Source organism: Rhynchophorus ferrugineus, unplaced genomic scaffold (assembly GCF_030347505.1).
Source record: "Rhynchophorus ferrugineus isolate W39M unplaced genomic scaffold, kcgeb_rfMv2 rfM4, whole genome shotgun sequence".
NCBI classification, from domain to species: Eukaryota; Metazoa; Arthropoda; class Insecta; order Coleoptera; family Curculionidae; genus Rhynchophorus; species Rhynchophorus ferrugineus.
The window spans coordinates 23,916,862-23,935,943 of NW_027472583.1; the positions used below are offsets into that span (position 1 = coordinate 23,916,862).

Consider the following 19,082-nt stretch of genomic DNA (forward strand, 5'->3'; position numbering starts at 1 on the left):
TTATACACGCATCTTTTGAGGGATAGAGCTAACTAAAAAACATATGGATTTAATTCTAGTAGCACCATGTATGTGTCAGGCCGTGTACTTTTCAATTGACCTGTTACATGTTCATACTTAAACAAAAATGAATACAGGACAAAAAATAATAAAACATCAATCAGGCCCAATTACCTGACCGTATTTATTGAACGGTCCCAAATCTCGGACACGACCACAGCGGAACGTGTCCACAATTCTCTCGGCCTACGGTCTGCAGGAAAAGGGCAGTCCACTGTGGTCCGTTCTGCGGGTGGACGCGACTTGGGAATAGGCGACCGGGGTTCGGGGCTTGTTCGAGACTTAATTAGCGAGTCGGTGGGAAAACTGTTATTAGTCCAGGGAACGGGTCGGATTTATTCGACAGAAATGTGTCGGACGTGGACAGATAAAGAGAATTTTAGAATTCCTAATTGGCTTTTTTGCTCGCACCACGTAGGTGTAAGTTGGGGCTTTCGAGTAGCTCCTGTCTACACATGTTCGATCTTTTAATTAACGAGAAAATCGTGATGAAGAAAATGGCTGTTTCCAATTTTAATTTTAATTTTACTTACATTTTTTTAAATAGTGATTAAATTGTATTGTTTTTTACTGTATAATGCATTTTTTTATATTAAGACTAATTTATGTGTCATTTAACAATACACCATATTCTAATAAATAGCCAGTAAAATCGAATTATTAAAAACTTATGAAATCATTTTTGCCCTAGTTGATTATTGAGTATTTTGTCTAAAAAATTGTCTTTTATTTCGCCGTGTGTCGAAAATTCTCAGAGGTCGAAATTTATTAATTAACGAACTTATCATCAACATCATAATTCGTTATATTCATGTGGCTCATTAGTTGGATGTCATTGTGATTTTGTAATTGTGATGATCTCGTAATACTTGTTTTATTTCCGAAATTATTTGTTCCCTCCAAACGAATAAGGAAATATCATAACCTTCGTGTCTGATTATTTTATTAGAATATTCTATTATAAATCATTGGCTAAACCAAGTGATAGTTGTTAGTTGATTTTGATAATGCGCAATAAATTTCCACGTAACACAATGAAAATTAGATAAAGAGTGAAACAGACAACAAAGATAACGACTTGCAAAGTTTGGTGAATATAATAGATGGGGTAGGAATTCTTAAAAATATTCAACTACTTACATTCACGTATTTATGTTTTCTATAATTGATACTTATGTAGTCTATTCTTGCTATGTCACAGTTTTACGTTTATCAATTTCTGCTTTTATAACCATTATTCTTATGTCAGAGTTTTATGTAGTTTTAAAGACTGTCATCACTACCTCTGAATAGATTATATATTTCTATCAATAGATCACAGTGTGTTCACCAATAATTTTAGAAAGAATTTTGATATATTGCAGAAGTTCTTTTGTTATTCATTACTTATAAATTGCTTATTTTTCTGCTAGGTTACCACGAAATGGTTGTTGACAGGAACTATTTCAGGACAGGATTATGACGGGGATATAACTAGTAAACTTACAACATCTTAGAAAATAAACAATTAGTGTTAGTATTCTAACGCTATTTTTTGACGATGAACTGATTTTCTGCTGATTAATATAGCTGAGCAGTTTTCGGATAATAACAATATCAGCAATTTATTTGAAACCAAAACCACGTTATAGAGAATCATTCTTACCTTGTTTCTGATTTATTGTTCCATAGAACCACTGGTAATTTGAGCAGATCTGGATGGAAATATTACTCATTCAAGGAATGTTGAATGATTTTGGAGACAGTTTGTTTTATGGACGATTTAACAAATCAATAGCCATTTCTTTAACTTGAACTTCTTTTAGCAAAAAAGCTTTTTATCATTATAACAAATGACTTAGTCGATGAAATTATTTCAGTTAGGGCATATCCACAGCTGGGTGGTGGATATTTAATCGTACCAGATTACAGTATGTATTTCTTAATATAGTTTATTATATTTTAGGTAGAAGAAAATCGATAGAAATAGTACGAATTTACAGCGAAGCTTAGTAAAATACTCCATAGCCTAAAAACTCTAAAAATGATCGGCGAGCTGGCGAACGAGGGCAAAAACAATTAAAAAAAAACAAATTATACTCGACCGAACACTGGGACAGTGTCTACGTCAGTGATTTTTTTGAATGAAAGATATTTGTATTGGAAATAAGTTCTCTATCTCTCAACATAATCTCTCCAAACAACTTTATCTCTCCTTTTAACTCAATACATTTTGTACAACGTTTTTTAATTTTTGGTTCTTCCAAATAATACGTTTCGTTATTTTCGGATATTGAAACAGGAATTAGTCGCACTATGGAGGCACTGGAGAATATGGAGGATAGGGTATTAAATTGTAGCCCAATTTATGGATTTTTGCCATGACGACTACACATCTACGACAAGAACGTCCGGCGTCATTTGCGCTGGTACGACTAACACACAATAATACTCATTAAACCATTTTGATGATGTAGAATCCCCATAATATTTATCAAGCCTTTCTTTCGTTTCGGTGATGATTTTTCTGTTTAAAAACTAGTGTTTAATCAGCGACGAAAATAACTGTTTCAATTTTTTTAATTGGAGAGGCTGTCTGCTGTTAATGGCTGTTAAAAATAATTTAATTGAGTCAGCTTACACAATATCTCACAGTAGTCCACTAATATATGTAGATCCCACTAATAGTTGGCGGTTGGGGACAGCAAAGATGCATTTAAAGTGGCTGCGCCGTAAACTCAAAAAGCCACTGACTTATCAAACTCCCATAGTCTATACTGCAAAATTCGACCTTTATCGTGAAATAATATTTGCCGGATAAAGAAAAATAATGTTTTCATACATGCCTTTAATTAAATTGGTTCACAAATTATTACAGTAATTTACAACTATTAAACTGTCTTTCTATATAGTTGGAAGCTGTGGAGGCCGTCTTGAGTGTGTTTTCTTGTCATATATGACGATATTCCGTTAATAACATAACTCTTGATATATCCAGCATGTTTAACTCAATTTCTCACGTCTAGACAACAAATTTACTTTGGAAATTAAAAATTAGCAAACTCTTCTGCACAGGCTCGGCTCGGCCGTAATACCACCCGTGCCGGCCATAAACTGACGATTAATGTATTCTCGATCCAGCTTCCTCGCTTATTATTCATTAAAACCTCAACTTTGCAAAGTACAAGACGCAATTAGAAGTTACTTTGCCAGAAGCAGCTGTTTTCTGTTAGTCGTATCAATTAATTTATTATACGGTTTGTTCGGAAAGTGTGTTTTACGTGTTCAATGCGGTAAATAAAAAGTATTTAACTATGTCGGTCTGCTGGAATCTAGACAGGAAACTTTCAAATTTAATTGAATTAATGAGTTGGGAACGAGCAGACGAAAATTCCTGTTAAACCTTTAACATGCCTAGAAAGAGAATTATATCGACAAAATTATATACTGCACCAAAAGGGTTGTAGTCGTCCTTTGGAAAACGTTATACGTATCCTACATATTCTACAGAAGTTTGAATCCCCAATATGGTTAATTACATGGCTGTATCGATCCATCGTATAACTTGGCAATGATCATAGCACCAGTGACTAAATAATAATAACAGATTAAATGTACTAATGTGAATCTATTCATATTGAAAAAACTATGTTATATTTTATATAGATGATATAGAGATATGATGCAAGGCAGGCAATATCGAGAATATTGTAAAAAAATGCTAGAGGCCACCTTTGAGTTGACCTTTTTGTGGTAAACTCAATATTTTCGGTGTTTTTCTTTGCACTATCAATAATTTTAGCTTCACGATGTATTGATAATAACGTAATTACTACCTTGTTTTTTTTTTGGTACATAACTACATAGGGTAACTTTTTCATGAAAGCCAAATACAGTGGATAATTCTTCTTGCGTTTTTGATACACCCATTGCTGGTGGAATGTATGCTTTATTTTTCTTCAAGGTGTCAACAATTGTCAAGTTCCAAGATAGTAAAAATTTTGCCAGTGGAAGAGTAGTGAAGAAATTATCCATTGTAATATTTCTACCGAATCCTCTGTACGGTGCCACCAAGTCTTTGACAACTGTTTCACCAACGTTTTTCTTACGAACTTCTTTAGATTTTCCAGTGTAAAGCTATCCAGTAAGTAGATACGAATTTTCAGCATCACATATCCATCATACTATAATTCCATATTTAGCTGTCTTTAACGGAATATACTGAGTGAATCTAGTTACCTAATTATCGATTGGCTTGGCATTTCGCTATTGTTATTTCTATGAGGACTATAAACTGTGTCCCTATAGTTATTTCATATGCCAAATAGCCAGTTTATAGAGAAAAAAAATTATTCAGTACACTAATGATTTGTACATCTGCCACGCTATAGGTGGGTACCCGGGTACCCGGTACTTGAACGGATGGTAAAAATTTGGTCAGTGACCGGTGAGTTAAATCCATTAATTAAATTTTTCTTTCATTTTATTAGAGCAGTATGTTACGTAACTATACCTAATTGCCAATATATCTCTCAATGCTCTTTTATTGTGAAATTATATAGAAATTTAACATATTCCGGTCTTAATGGTTTAATTGATATTACTTAATTACATAACACGATACCCAATATCAAACGATAGTCCAGTTTACTGGGCAACCCCTCCCTCTTTTGTGTAATGTCAGTACATCTGATTATTATCAGTTGGTTTGGTTGATACTATTGCCGTGTTAGTAAAAAACTTATAAAATTCCGCAATTTTACATGTATGCTTTTAAAAATGAATTTATAAATGAATATTATTATCAAATACAACACTTCAAATATACTTAATAATACAATTTAATATACCTGTACGCATTTAAGTTAGCTGAAGGAAGTAATGATAATTTGGTCACACTTTTATCTATTGAATATCGTTTTCTAGAAATGTATCTTGTTTTCATTATTCAACTTCTTAATTCTGTTTGTCATCATTTGTTTATTGTATACTACCATATATCGGTAAATCTGACTATGTAAATATTTTTGTTGGTAAAATGAAGGCGTTGTTTGCATATTTAGGGTTAGTTCGGTAAATCCTATTCCAGTGAAACATAAACCAAAATTTCAGTTAGATAGGGTTTCCATATTATTAATAAATTTACTTCTGATTTTATTTTCGATAACATGTCAAATTTATCAAGTTATGATTCTAAAATATACTTTGTATTATCTATATGTTAATAGTCAGTTTAAGAATAGATGAATAATAATAGATAAAGAGCAGTATAGCAATGATGAGGTAATGGCAAGGTCCGCTTACTGATGTTTACTGCTTATTAGGAAATGCAGTCATTCGATTAAAATACGTAAATCATTACACGGTTGAGGATACAATGTATAAATGTAGATTGTAATTGATAGGACATGTGTGAAAAATGAAAGTATGACTTCTGTAGCGAAATAATCAAGTACTGTAGCACCAACAGCAGCGTGTTTATTGAGATATAGACACCCTCTCACACTATCCCATAACTAAAAATAGAAAAAAATCGACTATCGACTGTTTCAGTTCAATATTTTTAGTCCGGCTAGATTCATAAGACAGTTTTTTACTCTTTCACTTGGCAGTCTTAGCCGCGTCCTTGAAAATAGTGTGCCGATTTTATGCTTACATAGATTCATAGTTAATATTTATGACATTATAATTTGTTTCTAGTGTTATTGTAAATAACAATAAAGAGTACATTAATATAGCAGCATTTTGGAACTCGATTTTTCAAGACTATTTATTAATGTAATTGGATAAAAAGAACATTTTCATTCATAAATAGTAAAATAATTTTTACCTCATTTATGTTATCTTCGCAAGTATTTTCAATTTTCTAAGTCTCTACATGTTGGTTCAATCCTTTTGGCTGCTAAAACTTCGTTCATTATAATTTCAACGAATAGTAATCTTAAAATATTTTCTAACTAAGGTAAATAAAATTATTATTATATAATTACAAATTGTATATTTACAAATTTTCAAATAAGATGAAGCAGTTTTGGGATTATTAATCAATTCCTATTCTTCACGCTAGTTATTCATTCATTCATTCAGTCGCCAGTTTTTTAACTACCGACTGTTTCCAGTAAATAGTTCCTAATGCGGATAAATAGTCTTCAAAAGCTAAATAATCAAAAAAATTGCTCCTTTCTGAAAACAAATTCACCATCGTCATATATTGCTGATAAAAATATATATTTGTTTAAGAAAATTATAAGATGTTAATATGTAAACTACATAAATATATTATTAATATTCTTCAACATTCTTGAAACTATATCTAATTATTTCATCATAAACGACCAGATTTTATAAAATAATGCAATTTTTATTTATATAAAGACGCTTTTGTCCCAATTTTTATTCTCTTATCTCCAGATTTTATTAGGTTAGTTTCAAAGCTGACTGCTTTTGGAGCTTTTAATTGTGTTAAAGACGATAATTTACCGACAGCAGACAAAGAGCCCGACAAAAACGTGAGGGTGATGTCGAAAAATATCTGCAAAGGGTCGTCCATTTAAACTTTTTGTTTTGAGATACGTTTCTGGCCAACGATTGGCGTTCTTAACTCGGGGCCCCGAATGGAAATTACCTTGTTGAATTGCTCGGGCTTAGAATTATTTTATATTGTGTTATTTACCCTTTTTATTTTATAAAATATAAAATTATTTTGAAAAATATCACAGTATTTCTCTATTTTATACTACGTATTAATTTATTAATAACCTTTCAATAATAAAGGTTTATATGGAATATCTGATGCATCGGAACATGTGACCGTATTAGTCAGTAAAGTTCGATTTGGGTTAATGAGTTAATCTTTCCATTAGTCTGCGTTATAGATGTAAGCGATTATTGTACTGTCAAAAATTAAATTGCTGGTGTTTTTCAATTGGAAATATTTTAGCATATTGCCCCTGCACTGAATATTACTGTACCTAAAACCTTTCAAAAAAGAAGACTAATATAGTACGAAGGGAGTGACGGATATAGATAATCCCGATGTGAGCTCTATTCGTCACGAAATTTATGAAATGTATTAAAAGAGTGGGTGGTTTTCAATTCAGTAAAATTATTTCAGACGAAGCAGTTAGTTAGGAAGCTGATATGCAGCTCTTTGAAGGGTTCAGATCATCCTTCTCTACAATGCTAGGTAACATCAGTTTTAAATGGTGTAATGATAATCCATTAAGAAGGCTAATGAAACTTCCACACATTGTTTTTGAAGGAATACTATTTTTAAAAGCACAAAATGAAATTAAGGAAGAAACGTTGTTAGATTTGTGTATATAGACAAAACAATATTATCAAAATGGGACATTAGGACAAAAGAGGAAAAAAGTTGATGAGAAGAAGAAGAAGAACATAAAGAAGTTCGAATATTATTAAATTAGATTTCGCCAGTTATGACATTTTTTAGTAATCCATTGCAGATATGATATTCCTCTTGGCGGAAATAGGAATGGTGTTGTTCTTGGAGAGTTAGTGTTTTCCTCCCAATCCGAAGATTCTACCATAGAGATATGGTCCATGATATATTTTTACTCTGGTTTGAAAATTAGCTGTTAAAGAACTTGAAGGATCCATCAGTTCTTGCTGTGAATAATACAACCTATTATGGCACATTGGTGGAAAAGATCCCAACAAGTGGATCCTCAAAGCATGTAATTAAGGAATGACTGGTAAAGGTTGTGTTTAGAAATAGGCCTGATAATGAATAGATAATAATCTAGAATATCTAGAATATTATCAAGACAAATGTACGTAGTAGTAACAGAAGAAAATGCTGTTAAATCAGAATAAATTGACAAGGAAAGATGGAAACAAGAACCAAAGAGGAAGAGGTAAATATGCTCTCTAATGAAAATATAATACATTACTTAGTTATATAGTTCATTTCTGTCTCTATATGATAATGGCTCACGACTGCACAAAACGTTGTTACAGTACCAAATAACTAGATAAAAATATCATCACCTCAGTGTCTAGCAGAAATTGATCTGAAATGACCAAAAACAAACATCGTTCAGAAAATTCATGCAATTCTTTACAAAAAATTATTGAAAAAACACAGCATTGTCCTATTCTTGTTAACTCTAAGACTTTTAGTTAACTCGGAAGCTTGTTGAATCATATGTTATTCAAATAGACGTACCTAATTTTTTTATATTTTAAAGTATCATTTTCAAGACGACGGTTTATCTGGACTGAACCAACTGTTTAACGAGGGCTCCGAATCAGGGTCCTGCCTGATTACTGGCGTGAGTGATTTTGCACTCTTCAATAAGGACAATCAGAAACATGAATTTACGACCATGCTCCAGCAGGATTCGAACCCGCGACTATAACAACAGTAGGTGGACCGTCATGTCGCCTTTATCACTGCGCCAACCAAGCGGACAATTATGTTTTAGTTTTACTAGGTCAAATATAACAACTGGAAAATAAATTGAATACTCGGGTGAAGTGCGAAACTTGAACATTTTAAATTTTTGTTACCAATTTGTGTTTTTTGTCATATTTTTTACAAGACCTCTCGTTGAAACTGGAAAATGTATGCTAAAGAACACGACAGGTGAATTTGAAACTAAGTTATTTCAAAGTTTAAGTGTTTTCTTGGTTTTCGGAATCTGCGGGATATTTTCCATTTTCCATGTCGGAACGAGAGCTCGGACCAACTGGGGAGGCTTTTGGTGACGAGAGTGTTCTGTTTTTCCTTGCGCGCGTTTTCTTTTACCTCGTTTTTGTCAGATATTTTGTTGAGGCGTGAGAGCTCCGACTTGTTTGCGTAATATTTTCAAAGGGGGTAAAAAAAGTTAACCGCTTTTTTTTCTCGACCGAGTCCCAGAAAGTTATTTACGTTTTTCTAGTTTTCATATTACGGCTTTATATCAGTTTCAATATGGTCGGTATAAAGTATTTTCGCACCGTGATAACATTTATTTTGTTTTTATGAAATGTTGTTTTCGTCGAAAAACAAAATACGTTCCGACATAAATATATCTGTTTTTTTTTTTATAAAAGGAAAGCTTGAATGAATATTCGTGTTGCAGCAAAATATCGTATAATTATCTCTTAGAGATGAAAATATGATAGATTTATATAAAAATATGTTTAGTAGATACAACATTATAAATAAAATGAACTCTTGGTTGCCAGGCATGTCTTTCATGTGATGTATTAGCAAAACCAGTAGCAATATAAACAAGTGTTTAATAACTAACTTAACTTTTAAAATGTATAGTTTTGACATGTCTCTAGATAATACAATAGTTTTCCATTTGGTATTATAGGTTTACTCAGTGAATACAGACGCAGGTGATGGAACACTCAAAACTAAATTTTGTATTTTATTATTAGACATTTTAATTGTTTTCCATGAGATACTCAGTACAGACGCTAATGTTAGTATACTCAGAATTTTCCACAGTAATTAGATTTACTGTCTGATCTGAAGAAATCATCTGGGAAACGCATGAAATCCTTCTTAAATGCAATTGTCCGTTTTGAGTTTGAACGGTTTAAAAGTGACTGATTTTGATGTCAGGAACAAAGAACAGTATGTAGGATCAGACCGAAAATCCAGCTCGAATTCCCAAACAACTTTTAGACCGCTACTCAGTTGGTGAAATAACTGTATCCAGATGTCTAAATATTATTCAAAACAAGGGAAAATAGTTTCAATACCATTTGACTAAAAATTCCAGTTCATATTGGAATTCCTTTCTGGCCGGACACAACAAAGAGAGTGTGTAGGGTTTCTGTAGCTCATTATAATTGAAGGTGAAAAGTGAGTAGCAAAAAAAAATCAGCTATCCACCTAAATACTGAAACTAAAATCGAAGAATTTCTCTTGTTGTGTAATTGATGTGTATTTGTATATTTGATGGTGTGTAGTACATTAGGAGCCACTAAAATTAAATGATACATTATCACAGTTGCCTATAAACAATAAATAAGCAAAGACGCGAAAGCTATTCCCTTTCATGACAAAGCTCAAGAATACGTTGCAAGATTTCTAAAGAACATACTAATGGAGCTCAAATGGGACACATCAATTCTGTGTTCGTGAGGTAATTTCTGCAATTGAAGTTTTTGAAACTGTTCTCAGATATTTTCAGCTCTTCTATAGATACTAATTGACGTTCTCGTTCGTATCGATATAATCATATAATCATAGCTGCAACTTAATATATATTAAAAGATAATGTTGTATATTCAGCGATGAGAGTTAGTCAAAATCAAAATTAAAATAACGCACTTTTGAAAACATATAATGTTTTCAATGACATGTTTTTTTTAATTATAGAGAAAACTATTAATCGCAAGTAAAAGTATTCAAGCAATAGTATTAGAAAATATAACAATTATATTATTAATAATGGACAGTACATACCAACAATTGTTAAATAAACTGGATGACCGACAGGTGGTGTTGTACTTATCTGGCATTCGTAAATACCAGAGTCTTTCTTTTGAGGATAGCGTATTCGCAAGGTCCACTCTTCAGTATGTGGTGTGTGAATAGCCTCGAATCGTTGATCCGAAGTGTAGGTATATCTGCCAACAGTTAATAGATGTATGTCTCGATGTCTAACCCAGGATACCTATAACAAAACGTTTTTTATAATATTAAGTCGTTTACATGAACAAAATCGACAGCAGTAAACTGATACAGCTTAAATTAATAATTTTTTTACACACATTAATAGTCTTAATTTTCAACTATGGAATAGGGGACATTGAAATATTTACTAATTGAAATAATCTTTAATATCCTGGGAATAAAGATAATATGATATAATTTTTGTTGATGTTTAAGTTTGGCATTTTTATATTTAAGTTAACTCTGTGATGTGTTAAAAGCTCTCAAAACTTGGTGTAAGTTTGTTTTCGTCAATTATTGCGACAACAATGTCTCTTCTGTGTACTTCTATATAATTTAATATCATTTATATTAAAGTCAGACGACCGAACAGATATTTTCAAGATAACGCAATAAGGTCCAGTGACAGTAATTTTGTTGTGATGTATTATTATAATTGATAATTAATATCGACAGAATCTGAACTAATAACAACCAGAAGACGCTAGGCGTTGTGAGAATGCTATATCCTTCGGAATTCTTACAACGTGTGACTGAGACTTGCCGTGAAAAAAGATTACTTTGATTTTAAAGCACCTTATTGCACCTTTAAGCGCTACCTTATGCTGGCCTCTTTTGCGACCACACACCTGTCAATTTATTTAACTGATGTTCGTGGATATCGGGATTATTGTTTTATTGGGTTTTAGTTAAAAACACACATGTAAAATAAAAATTCATTTTCATGAATATCTATCTGCATCCAAAATGTATCGATGGCGATGGCCTTCATCGATTGACTTTTGCACTTGGCGTTGTTATAGTAGATTCACTTTTCGCCTTCAATTATAATACCTTACAGAAAACGATGTTGGTTTAGCCTAGTACGCAATAAAACCTCGATGTTGAAATTATTTGAAATAGTATTTTCAAGCAGTACGTGCGATAGATATTTTTTCTCCTTTTGGATTTCTTCCATTAAATATTAACATCCCAGAATAGTTGAATGATTAATTTCCAAGTTACATGAATATCATTGAGAGTTTGAGCTGGTTCTAAGTAAGTCTTGTAATTAATTTATTTCGAACTTTTTTAATCATGATTGAGCCATTCTTTGTCGTAAACATCAAAATCAATACTTTTGAGTCGGTGAAACAAGTCTAGGGAATGTCTACATGGTAAGAAAATATGGAATAATTGCGAGGAAAAGAATAAGAACAACAATTTTGTTTTCCAGCAAGGTGTCATTATCAATGTCATCTATATGTTTACTGTCACAAATATGGATCGACATTATTGTGCGTTCAGAAATATATACTTCAATTAAAAATGTTTAATTCTGATTGAGACTAATTTGTGAAAATATCATCAAGTGAAAAATAATGACATAAAACAGTGTATGTTTTGCCATAATGTAACAAAACAGCTGCTAGTACAATACAATGTAATTGAGCTGTTCCGGAGACTACGTAGTTTTGTTCCAGTAATCCAGAAATCAGCACCACTTCACTACACTCTCGTAGATATAGTACCAATAAAGCAGTCACAAGTGGGGAAATGAGAATCGTAGACAAGGCAATATTGTAAAGCATCTATTCCTTTATCTTGTGTCGGTAGAAAAGTGATATAGTCACAATTGGCCCCACAACTAGATCCTTTAGACTCACTAGGTTTTGAGATAGGAAATGATCCTAATCCAACGTCTATTTTTGGGTAACATTTAAATTCGTATCATAAATAAGTTAACAGAGATAAGGACAAATTTATCACTTACTAGTAATGTTGTTACCACTACCACATTCTACAAATTTATTTCATGGACAATGCGGACTATTGTCCTATTACAAACATGTATACATGTGAACAACGATTTAGTCAAAATGTATCACCATATTATACCACCAGACCTGATAAAACACCTTTCAGTGAGCAGGCACGGAGGTTTAATTCATGGAGAATCGACGAAGTGGTTATTCGTATGTGTATGAAAATTCACCGGCTTATCTAGTATATAATATACTTTATATAACTTTGTTAAATTATCAATTACGTATTTATTAAAACGGTTTGCCTTTATTATCACAGATAAAAATGAACAAAAGTTACTCGACAAACTACCTTTCTATAACAAACTATAAATTAATTCCAAATTATCTGCTATATATTCAAACCTCAGTTGGTTATATTTAATTATAAAACTTTGTAACGGCGTACTCTAAAATTTATCCGAAATTACACGTTCTCTGTGAACTAATTTACCACCTCTGCATTAACAAGGTACCCACCAATCGGAACTGGAATCAATTTCGTCGCAATTGTGCTGGTCGTATTTTATACCGATTTATTTCGCATTTCTCCCTTCCAAAATATGAATATTTTTAACTGCCGATCAAACTGGATATTTTTGGCTTTGTTGTATTGGTATTTTTTGATTTTATTTCTGGTACATGGGGCATGTGTTTTATGTCATTTTCAGCAGAGATTATTTCTATAATCCTGTATAAAAAATACAAATTAATTCTGGATCAGCGTTAAAACCGTTAGGGCCTTTAGCACATAATGGTATGAAGACAAATATTGTTTTTATCTAGTGATCAATAGGAAAATTTTGGTTTTATTTTATCAGCATTTTTTAAATTTATTTTTAGCTATAACAGACGTGAGTTTTATGTTGTTTTGAGTAGAGATTATCTCTATAGTCCCGAAAAAAAAAAATACAAATTAATTACGGAAAAATGTCAAAAGCGTTAGGGCATATAAATACGAATTTCTTTATTTAAAATTGTATATGGCGGATATGAATATTTAAAGCAGCAATATTTAGTGGGCTTGGTGGCGCAGTGATAACGGCGATAGGACGCTCCTCCTACTGTTGCGATAGCCGCGGGTTCGAATCCTGTTAGGACATGGTCGTAAATTTGTGAATGTTCTAGGTAGGAGTACAAAATCCGACAAGGAAAATGATCCCAGTCACGTCAGTAACCAGGCTGGGTAAGACCTGATGTGTTCTGGGATGACTTCTAAATTTGGTCACTGGCCAGTCGGTAGGCTTAATGCTCAAGACCGTGTTTACGTTAAAATTTAGGCCCAGTCCAGATAAACCCATAGTTGGTAAAAGGAGACAATAGATATCGTTGATCAAAATATATGCGACCTAATAATATATGCGAATTAATAATATTAATTATTTATTATATTTATGTTCATTACATGCGGGTTTTGTGTTGCTAACAAACACTCGTTAGTTGTACAACGTCTTCGTTGTACAAGTTGCTAGCTAAGTTATGTCAAATCAATATATTGTCAGAAGATTGTAAATTAGCAATAAATGTATATTCCTTTTTTTGTTTTTAGAAGTTCATAGCAATGTTGACTAAAGTAAAACAAGTTGTTGGAAATGTATAAAATTATGGAAAGTTTATAAGTGAAAGTTTAAAAGGAACTTAGTAATACTGGTACATATAATGATAGATAAAGTATAAATGCGATCAAATAAAAATATTTTGTAGGATATTTATTAATCTACATAACAATTTTTAACATACCTAAACCAGCATATTCCTCAGGAGACTTCCCAACAACTACTTGCTTCAGCTTATGAATCAAGAGCAATGTTTCTAAGTAGCGTCAAAGGACAAAAATTATAGCTAAGGATGCACAATACTATGAATAAAATAGATTGTAGTCCATTTGTCCAATCAAAGTTACAAAAAAATCAAACTTATTCGTCTATCTATAGATTCAAAATTATACCTCCCTATAGGTACTGTGGCAGTTTCGTTACCAATTGTAGACGCAATCACAACCAGACTAAACGATATTGTGTTTTCCAACAACACTGTTGTTGTTATGTCGAGCTCAATTCTATCCGGATATATTTTATGTTCGCTTTCTGCCTATGAATATTTTAACTGCTACATTGTATATCATTTTCCATTTCTCTACGGTATGCGGCAGCTTTTTTTCAATTTCCGATTCGATTTTCTTATATCTCCATCTATTCGGTCTCGGTTCTGAGTTCGGGTGAGTAATTGGAACGACGGAATATTCAATTTTACTTCTGGATAATTTATTGGTTGATCTTGAAGTATCCAACTCTCATTCGATTCAATGTATTACTATATGTCAAGGTTTTCTATTTATTTTGTTTTTATTATAATACTCTTCGATATATATTGTATATTATATCTTTATCATATTGGTGTGTTAATATTTCTGTTTCCTGCTTATTATTTAGTTTATCCTTTGTAACAATTCTGGAAAAAAATTGAATATTTAATTTTTTTAAATTGATTTTCGCCTTTTGAATTTAACAGGTGTTTTAAGTTCGGAGCGACCTTTCCATCACTTTTCCATCATTTTTCCATCACCTTTTAGAAGTTAAAGTCTCCTAGTGAAAGAGAGACAGAGTGTTGAGTGATATTTGTTGAGTGTTTCTATAAAATTCGATTTGTGTTTATACTGGTCGACCCTATTATCAAATGCCTACAAAATTCTTGAAAACACTAGTGACAACAATTATAGAGATTGCAAGTTGGCAAACCTAAAGTCAAGATTGGGACGTGTTGAAGTCATATATTTTTATGACGTGCATTGGCTGTTTTTTGAATAGACTATATATAGCAAACAATTTTAAATTTTATTCAACAATGCATATTTGCATATTTTCTGCATATCGAATAATTCTGCTCAATCTATGTTATCATGCAAGAAGATTATTTTCCCTCTGTTACTCAATACCTCAATATATATCTTAACATACGAATTCATTAAATATATTTAACTGGCGGTAAACATATCTAGTAATAGTTTCATTTACTTTCTTTGGTTTCATTTGTTTCAAATAGTTTCATTACATTTTGGGTGATTCCACCATATGTACACCAAGAATTAATGGTATTGATTATTCCACTCCGGTGTCGATTTGAATCTCTACTGGTGTATCCTCTACCTCTTAGTCTTGGAATTATAGTACTTGAGAAAATTTTCATTCCCAGTATACACCACATAAAACTACTCTTTTTTGCCTCATAAGTAATGAAATTACGACATAGAATCGGTTTGAAATGGCACTTTCAGAGGTTTTGGGTTTATTAGTTATTGGGTTTCGGTTTCGTCCAATGGGCATTGCAACTGATTGCCTTCAAATTTTTTGATTCTGTGGCAGCAGATTTCTAGTAATAAAACAGTAGAAATAATGATTGACGAAAACGTATTTCGATTCGATTGTTCCATGATTAGCGTCTACATAAACTCAATAACTCAATTACAGTATATAGAAAATGTTATCTTATGAACAGATATGTCAAAACTGTCGAATATAAAAGTTAGCTTCGGTTATCTTAACAGTAATTATTTTATTTATTTCTCCGATTCGTTATAATATAATCTTAATAGTAAAGTTAGTTTCATATAGGAAAACGTGTAGGTAAGTAAATCAGTTAAATCAAGCCCTGCCACTCTGTGCCGTGCTTTTAAGCAAGCTGCACGCGAAAGCTAAAGCCTCGAGATACGTTTAGTGTCTCGCAAAGTAGCTTTCCACTTGTGGTTGTCCCTTTTACCGGATATGATTACAGTTGATTATTTCGTTATGAAAGTTGAATTAGAACAAAAGCTTCCTTTGACCTCAAATAACACTTTGATGTATTAAATATATTTATTATTTTATAAATGATTTTATATTGGTTCTTTTTGCGTGTTGTAACAAACAAATATATTAAACAATTAAATTTAATATGGATTCTCATAATTCTTATAATGGTTCTCATATTAATTCTCTTATTGAGTTATTATGGGTATTAAGTCATCAATCATATGGGAAGAAATAACATTTTGTTAATATGTTGGTATTTAGAGGCTGAATTGCACTCAGTTAATTGAGGAATATCTTATATTGTACATTTTTGGAGGAGGAGATATTTTATGTGATATGTTTTTCCAGTACAGCCAATATTCTTGTTTCAATGTATAATATAGCATAAAACTTTTATTAAAAAAAATTATAATCTTGTCGTCGAAAACCAAGACTCAGGATTTGTGTCGATGTTAGTTTATTATGATATTCCCTGAATAATTTAGACTAAGTATGTCTTGTAATTCATCCATTTTTGGCTTAGGAAATGATTGTAATTCATCCATTTTTGGCTTAGGAAATGATTGTAGTCCAACGTCTATTTTTGGATAACATTTAAATCAGTATCAGAAATGAGTTAACAGAGATAAGGACAAATTTATCACTTACTAGTAATGTTGTTACCACTACCAGATTCTACAAATTTATTTCATGGACAAAGCGGGTTGTTGTCCAACTCTAAACATGTATACATCTGAACAACGATTTAGTCAAAATGTATCACTATAATATACCACCAGATCTGATGAAACACCTGTCAGTGAGCAGGCAAGGAGGATCGACGAAGTGGCTATTCGTAATAGGTAAAACAGTTAAATTTAATATGGATTCTCATAATTCTCATAATGATTCCCATATTAATTCTCTTATTGAAGGGCATTAAGTCATCAATCATGTAGGAAGAAAAAACATTTTGTTAATATATTGGTATTTAGAGGTCGAATTGCACTCAATTAATTGAACAATATCACATATTGTATATCAATATAGCATAAATGTTTACTGAAAAAAAAAAAATCATAATTTTGTCGTCGAAAACCTCTCAGGGTTTGTGTTGATGTTAGTTTATTGTGATATTCCCGGAAAAATTTAGACTAATATATAATATCTAGTTCCCATTGTTCTCATTATTTTATTCATATATTTTCTAGATGATGATGTGATGAATTTAATATTGAGAATAATATTAATATTAATATAATATATATAATATTATGTATAGTATAATATAGTCAACGTAACGTGATTTTAAATTTAAATAGTTTACTGTCAATTATGATTTTCTATAATAAATCATAGGGAATCAGGATATTAATACTACGGGTATTCCATTGAATTTAAATTGTGAGCTTTGGTGCGAAGCGATACTAAATACTTTATAACACAATGAATTATTCTAATCGGGGGTATTACTTTAAAAATTTGAAAAAATAAATATTTTATAAACTTTACCCTTTAAGAACTTTAAGGCCGTTTTGCTCAAAACTAATTGTTTAGAGAAGGTTAACATGGTATCTCAAGTTCTGCTGAACCGATTTAGTTCAAATTTCGCGTGAAATTACTCGATACATTATTTTATCATATAGAACTGAAACTGTAACAACGTTTTTAGCATATAGCAAAATTAGGAAATATTAAAAAAATTGCAAAAAATTATACACCGAACTTCTCTATATTAAGAATTGTATTTTTTTTGTTTTAAGATTGTTTGGAAGGGTGCAATGGTATCAATGATAGCGCGCTATTATTTTTGAGGCCCCCACTTGATGAGCCAACGTGATGAAAATTTCAGAAATGCATTAACTAAAACTCAACTAAGAGCCTAATCCCAATTAAATATTTCATCTTTTTCAATCACAAAACCAAATCCTTGTTATAAAATTTAATTTAACTTAATTTGAAATTTTTAATGGCTCACAAAACTTCCCCCATTCGCTAACAACCGCACACATTCCATTCCAGTGCGATTCTAAAGCGGCTTTTGTACATTTGTCTAGTGGTTGTGGATAATTCTTGGATCAGTTTTTGAGGACGTAAAAGGAATATTGCAAGTATATTGTATCTCTGAATTCTTTAAATAATCAGTTTAATTTAGGTTGCAAGCTTCTTGACCAATAAGATGAAGAAGCTGGTGAAAAAGGATACGATGTTTAATATTTATATTTTAAACCTAACAATGAAGCGATTTTATTAAAAGAATTACTTTATTGTTTTTAATAAAATGCGTTTTATGCGCTTGAGCCAATTTTCTTAACATTTTTTCACTCTGATTGAAGTATCTTGCAATTTACTCTTAATATGCAAGCAACCAAAAACGTCATTTGCCATGGTGCCAAATCAGAGCTGCGCAGAAGAAGATTCATGAATTCGACCTTTTGACATGTCATGGCGAAGAACGATTCTTCACTGCCGCTTCTTTTTTTCGTATCTCACAAGGCACTTTTGGTAAACAAACGTTACTACACCATTCGGAATTCACCATTCTAAGTTTCTCAAATTGTATGGTTGTCAAATCTCCCGTTATTTCGAGGAAACAGTATATTATTTGCTTCATAGTGCATATTTTACTAGTTTTGAAAGACCCATACTGTAGACTGTTATTCTATTTGGGATTCTTAACTATAGATCCGCCATTCGTCACCTATGCAGATGTTATACCCAGATTTGGATGTACAGCGATATTTTACAAAACTCAATTCAAAAATACAACTCGTTGCCGACTGACTTACATCTAGGTATATATCCAAGAGCCCCATCGACTCTATCTTAGACTCTGGTATAATAATGTTTACA

The 19,082-nt window shown here is 31.8% G+C and overlaps 1 protein-coding gene across 1 annotated transcript in view; it reads right to left on the bottom strand.

The window, feature by feature from the left end:
• dpr8 (defective proboscis extension response 8) overlaps positions 1-19,082 on the bottom strand; it is a 152,971-nt gene that overhangs the window by 37,697 nt on the left and 96,192 nt on the right. Inside the window, exon 3 of the mRNA XM_076403995.1 lies at positions 10,469-10,679. Within this exon, the coding sequence (XP_076260110.1) occupies positions 10,469-10,679 (211 nt within the window). The remainder of the gene's footprint in view (positions 1-10,468; positions 10,680-19,082) is intronic.